Source organism: Brienomyrus brachyistius, chromosome 8, assembly GCF_023856365.1.
Source record: "Brienomyrus brachyistius isolate T26 chromosome 8, BBRACH_0.4, whole genome shotgun sequence".
In the NCBI taxonomy this organism is placed as follows: domain Eukaryota; kingdom Metazoa; phylum Chordata; class Actinopteri; order Osteoglossiformes; family Mormyridae; genus Brienomyrus; species Brienomyrus brachyistius.
Window position 1 is genome coordinate 11,797,201 of NC_064540.1, and position 10,593 is coordinate 11,807,793.

Sequence of the window (10,593 nt, forward strand, 5' to 3'; positions counted from 1 at the left end):
GCGCCCCCTATCCCACGGCCAGAGAGATGCTTGTCGGACCAAAGGTATCTCATATATTTGCACCAATGGAAACTCTCCGGCACATACCCAAATGTTTGTACGAAATACAACTCTCACAAATACTGCATTATCTTATCAGTGGAATTGGACTGCACAGTCCCTTCCAATTGACTGCAGGATGTATGCTTTTATTTGTAAATACTGGCAGTTTAGACACCAAGGGTGTTCTACGGTAGAAAGCACCAGCAAAGCTCTTTTTGATCAAGGCTTAGTGACAGACTGTTCTGTACCTCACCTAGGATCTCATGTTTTCGTTCAGCATGTTCAGTGGGTATCTGCCCTGCTCTATGTCCTTAGCAAGGCAAACATAATATTTGCCATTTATTTATTTAAAATGCACTACTGAGCACAGACAAGGGACATTTGGTTTTCTGGCGGGACATGAAATGAATTGTTGTAATGACGTAACTGGCATGTGATTACTCTAATAAACAAATACATTAGCCTTGGATATGCCTTGGATTTTTCAGATACAAGCATATGTTCTTTTACGTAAAATGTATTTGGAGTTTTGCATATCTGGCTATATTGTGCTGCTGTCTACGACAGTAATCTGCTGTCTTCCTCTCGAGGGATGAATAAAAAGAATTATGAGAATTATCCAGTACAGGTCACCTGGGTGGGGGGTGGCATGGTGGTGCAGTGGTTAGCACTGTTGCCTCACACCTCTGGGACCCGGGTTCGAGTCTCCGCCTGGTTCACGTGTGTGGAGTTTGCATGTTCTCCCCATGTCATCGTGGGGTTTCCTCCGGGTACTCCGGTTTCCCCCCACGGTCCAAAAACATGCTGAGGCTAATTGGAGTTGCTGAATTGCCCGTAGGTGTGCATGTGTGAGTGAATGGTGTGTGAGTGTGCCCTGCGATGGGCTGGCCCCCCATCCTGGGTTGTTCCCTGCCTCGTGCCCATTGATTCCGGGATAGGCTCCGGACCCCCCGCGACCCAATAGGATAAGCGGTTTGGAAAATGGATGGATGGATGGAGGTCACCTGGGTAATAACTGTAATATAAATGTTTAAAAATAAGATTTACTGAATATACTTAAGGCAGCCTTTTCATTGTTGAAATGTCATTTCAAAAAAAGCTCATTCGTTTGTCACCTGGCTTGAAGCTTCCTTCCCTAAATGAGGTAGGGAGGTGTTCCTCTCAGAGTTTATCTATAAATTGTTTCCCGTGGGACCTTGAGAACCCCTTCCAGGGACATTCTATAAGTCAGACATCACTGATACTGGTAAAAAACATACCAACCCCCCCACAGAACTGCTACTGCAAAGGCTTATGCTGCAATTCAATGGAAAAATGTCCAAATCTGAAAGATTACCTGCCTCTTTTCCTGAAAATGACTCTCTGCTGCCTCCTTTTGGCCATAAAATACAACTGCAGTCTGTGACTCAAAACTACAAGGAACACAGAAAGCACACCTAAATGAAACTCATAATGATGTTTTCTTAAGACATGAGCCAGTGATGCAGTAATTGTACTAATATTTCCTTCACTTGCGTGTTTAGGCTTGGGGCGGGGGGGGGGGGGGGGGGGGGGGGGGTAGGTTAACCAGTTAAAATTCCACAGCTGGTAGAGTGATGTCACCGTCGGTGACCGCCATTTACCGCAGATGCTCCAGGATTGGTTGACCCTCCTGTCTCCATTGTACAAAATTTTGGATAAAAGCTTCGGTTAAATTAATAAATGTAATATGCCAACACACACACACACACACAGACACACACACAGGTTTGTAATTATATCTTTGTGGGGACTCTCCATTCATTTCTATACATAAAACTCCAATCCCAACATGACGACCTCAACCCCTACCCATCCCTAACCCTAACCATAGCTAACCAAACTAAAGACTTTTGGCATTTTTAGTTTTTTTATTGCATTCACAGATCTTTGTGGGGACCTGAAAAATGGTCCCCATAACGTCAAAAAAATAAGTCTTCATCACATTGCGGGGACATTTGTTTAGTTCACGACAATGTAATATATACATCCCCCCCTCACCCCGCAAACACACGCAAACACACACACACACACACACACACACACACACACACATACACAAAGACTAGAAATACCACAAGAAAAGAGACATTAACATTGTGGCTCAAACTAAAAATCAATTACAAATGGAGCAGCAAGTGTGAGTCATATTTTGTTCAGCGCTAATTAGTAATATGTGTCAGCACTTTGGCATGTGAGTTTTCAAAGAAACATGAGACATCTAACAGAATTTCAAGAGAGGCCAAAAAACTGACAAATTATTTAATGTGTAAAGAGGAACAGTTGCAAAAAAGCATGACAACATCTGCTAATCAAGCATATGACAAACTGTTCTGGCATAGAGGGGCAGTGCTTGCCAGTGACAGGGAGAGATGAATATTTAACAGGCTAGTTAGATTAAATTAGATTAGATTCAATTTAATTTTCATATGCCAAGAAGAACTCAGAAAAAAATGCAGTTTGGTATCTAATCTGAGTGCTGAAGTGCTGGAAACAGCTGTACAATATATATATATATATGTTGTAGAGAGTCCAATACCTGTGTCCGGATGGCAGACGCAGATGTCATGGGCTTCTGTAATGCTTGGCGCACAATACAACAATCCTCCCTTGGTGTGGCCTGTCTTGGCACAAGCATAAACACAGATACCAGTGTGCTAAAACATTATGACCAGTCCCTGGAGCAATTGGGGTTAAGGGCCTTACTTAGGGGCCCCGTGGTGCCATCACTCTGCCAACTACAGCGTTTGAACCGATAACCATCTGAGCCCCAAAAGCAGAGGCACACAGAGCCCCCCCCCCCCCCCCAAACAAATAATAATTTTTTTTGGTCAGTGCATAATTCCATATATGTCATTCTGTAGTGTTGATGCCTTTACATTTAGTCTGAAGCGTAAAGAACCCGCTGCACACTATTCAGGAATTCTGTCGCAGCATTCCAAGGACTGAAGCTGTTACGAAGGCAATGGATGGCCCTGCTTCTCATCTGACCCTTGATATTAATACATTGTTCACTGTTTCCATTATTTTGCCGACCCTGTAATGATGTAAACTGCTCTAAATGGTCATGGACTTTGAAAAACTAATTTAAAAAAATCTGCTACAGCTTGTATTGGAAATCATGCTCATTTGTGTGACGCAATGTCAAGCTGCCATTTCCACCAGGCTTCCCGGTGAGATAGCAGGTCTCTGCTTTTCAGCATACGTCTTTAAAAATGACCTTGTCTAAAAATAAACTCTGCATCAGAAGGGCTGCACAGTGGTTTTTCTCGTTCCCCTAACAAGTGGCACGGTGGCTCAGCGGGCAGCTCTCTTGCCTCACACCTCCAGGGTTGGGGGCTTGACTTTGACCTCTGTTCCATGTGGGCAGTTTGCATGCTCTGCCCGTGTCATGTAGGACCCCTCTGGGTATGCTGGTGTCCTCACACAATCCGAAGGCTTTTTGATGTCTCTGAATTGCCCATTTTGTACAGACATGCCCTGTGATGGACTAGCATCTCATTCAGGCTGTACTTCAGCCTTGTGCCCCATGCTGCTCTTGCTGCCTTTCACTGTCTCTGATGCCCTGCTCTCCCTGTGCTGCCCTTTGCTGCCTTGTTTCCCTGTCCTGCCTGTGCTGTCCTGCACTGCCCTGTGCTGCTCTGTGATACCTGTGGTCCCCTGTGCTGCCTCTGCTGCTCTGTGCTGCCCTTTGCTGCCTTGTTGCCCTGCGCTCCTTGTGCTCCCTTGCACTGCTTTCTGTTGCCGATGGTTCCTTACAGTTTTCTTCAGCTACGGATTTTTACAGATTCAGATGCAACTGCACAGTATTCAGACTTGTATTTTTATTAAAAAACAATGCATGTGCAAAAAAGGTGCATTTTCACTAGGACACAACTGTACATATTTCACTTTAAGAATCCCTGAATGAAAAGCCATTTCCTTTCAGATCAACTTATTAATAACGCTGTAGATAAGATGCTCCTTGACATTTGGACTAAAGAATGGACAGAAGGGGCATATGCAGGTGACATACTGTATGGAGATGGAGGCTGAGCCCTTCTGCCCGGGCTGCTCAGAGGCCTGCTTTGGGCTGCGTGCCAAACGTCTGGGACAGGCTGGAGGGCAGCATGGAGTGGATGGGGGATACATTAGGAGGGGGCCAGGCTCCATGAGGCTTCCCGTCCCAGAGCCCCCTGGCGTCGTCCCTGGGCTGGCTGGCACGCCGCGTCAGGACGCAGCCCAGGAGCACCCCAGCACCGAGCCCCAGCAGAACCCCCCCCACCAGCTGGCAGGCCAGCAGGACCCCGTTGTGTCCAACGGCGCGCTCGTCCACCAGCAGCAGCTCACCGTCCCCGAAACCCTCGATGCGTGGGGGCAGGAGCAGGCCGACACCCAGCGCCATGGAGCCCGTCAATGCCAGCAGGACCCCCACCGCCAGGCTGGCCTGGAACAGGGGGCAGAGTGTCACTCTGGAAGACAGAAATATTCCTACATTCCCATTTATGTAGGCAGACAGCATATCACACACATATGGGCCGGCAAAGAGACGACTGGACACAGGTGTAGCTAGGTCACTCTTTGATTTGTGCATGGCTTAATGGGTTGGGATGCTGTGCTTGTGATTGGAAGTCTGCCAGTTCGATTCCTGAGGTCGGTAGAGTGACTGATGGGCCTTTGAACAAGAACTTTTACCCCAATTGTCCCTGAGATTGGCAGACCCGGCTTTCTCAACTGTAGGGCTCAGTGTTATGGCAAAACATTTTATCATGATATATTATTTTCATATGAGTTGATATGGATAATTATTTTCAATAATAATTCAATACTGCTTCATGCTGTGTCTTGTTTTGAACCAATATGGGTGTTTCTATGGTTGTATTTGTATTGTGGTCCATTGCCAGTCCAGAGAAGCAGTGACATCATGCAAAACAAAAGTGACATCATGCAAAACTTGTCGCCAATGACATGTTGGGTCTTAAATCATAAAGCATTTTTACTGAGCAATTTTTATATTTGTATCGAGGAAAATTATATCGCAATCATTTTCGCTATCATTTCGCTATCAGCCCTACTCAATTATATGTCACTTTAGATAAAAGTGTCTGCTAAATAACTAAAAATGAATGCCCAGGTACAAGGTGTTAGTACTAAAAAACATGCATAAGTACATTCAATGACAAAAAACGCACCCAGAAGTAATAGTCCAATTTGAATGTAATTTGTTACATGTGCAGACCAGCGATTGGTATGTAAATGTTTTGATTTGCAAGGAACTGACACGTCTAGTCACCAGACACAGAGGATGCGTCGTAGACAAATTACACAGCATTACTAGCACATAACGGAGTTTGATGGGGTCACATTGTGGATTTACATGAGGCCGGAGGGTCGTATCATGCATTTGCCTGGCATGTGGGGCATGCAGATGTCACAGTCACTCGATGTTGGAGCCAATGGGCACGTGAGGGAACCGACACACGGCGTCAAGGTTCCGGTCGCCCAAGTCAGACCACACCAGGGGAGGATCGTTGTATTGTGTGCCAAGCATTACAGAACCCCATGACATCTGCCTCTGCCATCCTGATACAGGTATTGGACCCTCTATAACGCCCTATGTCATCCTGCACTGTGTCTGGACAACTGGCATCAGCCGGACTACAGGTTCACCCTCCCATTTGTAGGGTGCCATTAACACCGGCGCAGAGACGGCTGCCTTTGTAGTGGCGCCGTAACCGGGAGGCATGGACTGATGATGAGTGGTGTCGTACCATTTTCAGTGATGGGTCTCGGTTCTGCATTACCACAGATGACCGTCATAGACGTATGCCGGTACTGAGGGGGAGGACCAATCCTGCCAATGTAGTATAGAGATACACCGGCGTTACTCCTGGCATCATGGCGTGGGGAGCCATAGGGTATGACATTATGGTGTGGGGAGCCATAGGGTATGACATCATGGTGTGGGGGGCCATAGGGTATGACATCATGGTGTGGGGAGCCATAGGGTATGACATCATGGTGTGGGGAGCCATAGGGTATGACATCATGGTGTGGGGGGCCATAGGGTATGACATCATGGTGTGGGGAGCCATAGGGTATGACATCATGGTGTGGGGGGCCATAGGGTATGACATCATGGTGTGGGGGGTCATAGGGTATGACATCATGATGTGGGGAGCCATAGGGTATGACATCATGGTGTGGGGAGCCATAGGGTATGATATCATGGTGTGGGGAGCCATAGGGTATGACATCATGGTGTGGGGAGCCATAGGGGATGACATCATGGTGTGGGGAGCCATAGGGTATGACATCATGGTGTGGGGAGCCATAGGGTATGACATCATGGTGTGGGGAGCCATAGGGTATGACATCATGGTGTGGGGAGCCATAGGGGATGACATCATGGTGTGGGGAGCCATAGGGTATGACATCATGGTGTGGGGAGCCATAGGGTATGACTTCAGGTCATCTCTGGTAGTGATTCAGGGCTCTGATGGCACAGCGCTACGTCAGTGACATCCTGCGTCTGCATGTCTTACCCCTCCTGAGACAGAACCCTGGCACAGTCTTTCAACAAGACAACACCTGTCCACATACGGCATGTGAGTCCATGGACTGCCTGTGTCATGTTGAGGTCCTCCCGTGACCAGCCAGGTCCTCCGATCTTTCCCCAATCGAACATGTGTGGGATCAGCTCAGACATCAACTCAGACCCAGTGCCAGTCTGCAGGATCTCGAGGGCCAGTTACAACAGCCGTGGGTCGAGTTGCCGCAGAAGAGGATACAACGGCTGTATGACTCCCTTCCACACCGCATCGCCGCATGTATTCAGGCCTGGGGGGGGCGGGGAGGTGCCACACCCTACTGACATGGGACCAGCAGTGTGTCCATACTGTCCACTCTGTTGTCTGTTTGATCTGGTATTATAATTGCAAGTTAATATAATATATTATATTATATATATATATTATAATATCATATAATACAATCATATGATGTTTCATTATGTGCAGATTCGTTTAATTTCCATCACTCCGTCTGGGTGCTTAACTTATTTGTCACTGAGTGTATGTATAAACTGATAATTGCCTTATTGATGCTGTACTGTCTGAGGTCAGGGACTGATAAACAGTATTACAGTGGAGTAATGGTATATACTGGCCATACTGGCCATACTGGTCATACTGGCTATGCTGCCCCTACCCTCCAAAGGAGCCAGATCCATAGACCTTGAGTCAGGGCTTCTTCCGCTGACACCTCATCACCATCGTCATCGTCATCGTCTTGGGCCCTCGAGAAGGCACAGTCCTCGTAGAAGAGGTGCAGGTAGGAGCGCACACCAAACGACTGGTTCACAGCAGCAGGCGTGGTGGAGAGGAGAGAACAGCAAGGCAATTCGCTCCCCATGTGGCAAGCTTGCACTGTGGATCTGTAACAGCCAATCAGAGCCAGGCTGCAGTCAGCGACGCTCGAAAAATGGCGGAAAACCATGCGCAGCTACCCTGAGAACACATGTAGTTAAGAATCACAGCCAACGCGCATACACCGATCTGGGGGGCGGCAAGGTGTGGCCACGGCCCCCCTGGACTGAACCCAGGCCAACCCCCATCATATTTGTATTTTTGTGGTTAAATCAGACTTTGATATACTGATAGACTGGTAGTACTGCTAAGCTAAACATGTGCCATAGGGAGTAATGCAGAAGTTTGGGGATCTTAATGTAAGCTTTTTATCTTAACTGCAAGAAATTCGCATTTTAAATGTGTATTTGATAATTCCACCACTGCCTGAATTATAGACAAAATAGAGTTATAGCATTTAGGTACCTTAAATAGTCCCTTTTTTTTCTAGATGCCTTATATTAATATTTAAATTTATGTACCCCCCCCCCCCTAAATGACTTCTGCTCCCACCCTCACCACTGCCACTGGCTCCACCACTGCCACTGGCTCCACCACTGCCACTGGCTCCACCACTGCCTCCGCGTCTATCATGTTTCACTGTTTCTCCCAGGAAGACGGGAGTCGTTTGAGTTGGAAAGTTTGCTGTCTTTTGGCACCTGACACCTGAACCAAAGGGCAGTTATCAGGCATAGCTGCCAGGTGTTTGTGCCGGTAAAATCGGTGTATTACTCACAACAATTTTAGTAATATTAGTAATATTTTCGGCAACTTACAGCAAATGTGTCTTTAGGAGAGTTTTTTCACTCTGGTGAACTGGCACATGAGCACTGGCACATATTCAGGAATAATGTGTCAAGATTTGTCGCTTTGATGCAGCCAAAGTAAAGCTTAGTCAGATGCTGAAATTTAGCAATTGCTTCTTGGAAGTGCTTGGCACACGATTCAGCTGCACTTTGCATTTAGTCAGTTGGCACTTGGGCTTATTATTGAAAAGAAAAGCCATACAGTACATTCAACACTGACCAGCTATCAAAGCCAGAAGGGCAGAAAGACATGTACACCTCAGGTCTTCAAAAGCAGTCTGCAGAATCAGCAAGCAGCATCACCATGACATACGGATCATAAAATCACAGAGGAAAATAATGAGAAGGAGGAGCTATAAAATAAGTCCCGAAAAGCAATATGGACATTCATGTTGACCATGCAATTTCAATTCAATCAAACAATAATCCATCCATCCTTTTCCTGTTCACAAAGGTTTACAGATTAGTGTATCTGTATAGATTAGCAATCATTGTTCTTGTGAATTTTGTGGTAGAAGCAAATCATCTTTACATATGTGCCACCCCTCCCCCCATAAAAAATGGAAGTAAAAAATGCGAGACAGCAGTAAGTTATGACTCAGACCATTCCGTTTGTGTAACCCCATCACCATGTCCCTAACCCCAGGCAAATGGACGGCTGTGGTAGTGCTGTAACTGCACATCCTGTCAAAACGTGCCACTAAATCTAATCCCGCGCAACACTTGTAGCATTCAATTAATTTCAAACAGCCTACTCATCATGAAACTAGACAAAACTGCTCAGGAATGATCAGTAACCAAAGTTTATTACTGATCGATGCTTTGATGATGATCATCCGCAATCGTAAAGCGCTGCGGAATTTATTTATGCAAAATTTAATTGACGGGTGGAAAGTGCTGGGTCATTTTCCGTTATGAGTAACTGAAACATATGTATTATCATTCATTGCACGAATGTTGACACATCTGTCGGATTGCTGACTGATGGGTTCATACAGATACACATTCAGACGGAGGGGTAACCGAGACAGGGGATTATAATGAGGAACTCGTGAAGCATAAAGAGGACAAATAGATGCATGGATGGATGATGCGCTTACCTGTGAATTGAGATGTTGTTCTCTGTCGCGTCGCAGGCAGTCTGTGTATCTAGACAAACACGCCTTTCTGGCTATCAGACTAGGCGAAGCTGGAGAGAAAAAACCGAGATCCGGCGTTATTCACTCCGGAGCACCGGAGCTGTCCGATACGCACAGCCTGTTTATGAGTGCTGAAACGGGATGGACGTGGGAGAGAGAGACGGGAACACGAAAAGATCGCTGCAAACCTTTCGTTCAGTTGCTCCTCAAGGTTATAGGATGGAGATCTGCCCACTGTTGGGGTTCAAACTAATCTGTGCACTGGCAAACAGCACTGCCTTGTACACATGGAGTGCTTGAAAGCTGTATAAGTTAATAAACAAGGCATCTATGGATAATAAATTAAAGCCATGCAGTAATTTCTTTTTTATTTGTAGAACTTCTGGTGTTTTGATTTGCAGGTAAGCGAATGGCAAATCTAGCTATAGCAACATATTAGTACAAAAGTGTAACTCTTGTGTTTTTCAGTTGCTTTTGATTAGTTGCGTAGATGTAGCGTGTTTGCTGGAGAAAAATACGCCATAACTTTCCGTAAAACTTAAATTCATGCTTATTATTCTCTCTGAAATATTCAAATTGAAGATCTCTCATTAATGAATCCCCCCAGAGAAAAGCACATTTCCTAGCTATATTACATAAAATGAACTCCATTGCTGAAAGAGCACACGTAAATTTATTTCTTAGCAAGATCCCCAAAATCATACTGTAGACTGAGCAATAGTCCCCCATTGACTGAGTAAGGTAACATCTCCCACAGGTCATTTCTTGGTGACTCAGATCTGGTCCAGTGTTGTGTTGCTATGGCACCACTCACGTTGGTTTAATTACAATCGGCAGTTGTGCACCTGTATATTACGGTGTAAAGTTTTGTCATACACTGTCTCTGTGCTTCAAGAGCAACGCAGCTGCTTGTGATCAATATATAATTTAAACGTCGGTAGTAATTTATTACAATGCAGTAACTTATTTGCAATGATTCTTCAAGATCACGTCACCTAAAAAATTTGTCTTAAATAGTGCGGGATGCATCCAAACCTCAAACTACTTGTCCAGTGCTGGTACTCGTAACTAGTGACATGGTATATTGCAACAGCAATAAAGGGTTGAATAAAAACAAAACAAACAAAAACAGTACAGAGTAGTGAAGATCATTCAGCCAGTGCTAGGGTGCATAGGTCAGGGGGTCCCCTGGATGGGATACCA

General features: G+C 45.7%; 1 protein-coding gene across 2 annotated transcripts; it reads right to left on the minus strand.

Annotated features, from left to right (window-relative positions):
* Positions 1-3,909: 3,909 nt before the first annotated feature.
* Positions 3,910-9,642, minus strand: LOC125748203 (neurensin-1-like). 2 transcript variants are annotated; one of them, XM_049024130.1, is made up of 4 exons: positions 9,579-9,642; positions 9,352-9,440; positions 7,249-7,474; positions 3,910-4,486 (listed from the first exon to the last, which is right to left on the minus strand). In XM_049024130.1, the coding sequence occupies exons 3-4, from the start codon at positions 7,450-7,452 to the stop codon at positions 4,115-4,117; spliced, it is 576 nt and encodes a 191-aa protein (XP_048880087.1). In that variant the 5' UTR covers positions 7,453-7,474; positions 9,352-9,440; positions 9,579-9,642; the 3' UTR covers positions 3,910-4,114. The 2 variants fall into 2 exon arrangements, with proteins under 2 accessions (XP_048880087.1, XP_048880086.1); XM_049024129.1 differs by having other exon boundaries at positions 9,352-9,617.
* Between the last annotated feature and the right edge of the window lie 951 nt (positions 9,643-10,593).

Coding starts and splice junctions, on each gene's coding strand:
- LOC125748203 (XM_049024130.1), bottom strand. CDS start 7,452: ATGGGGAGCGAATTGCCTTGCTGTTCTCTCCTCTCCACCACGCCTGCT. Junction 4,487..7,248: donor GGATCTGGCTCCTTTGGAGG/GTAGGGGCAGCA, acceptor CCCCTGTTCCAG/GCCAGCCTGGCGGTGGGGGT.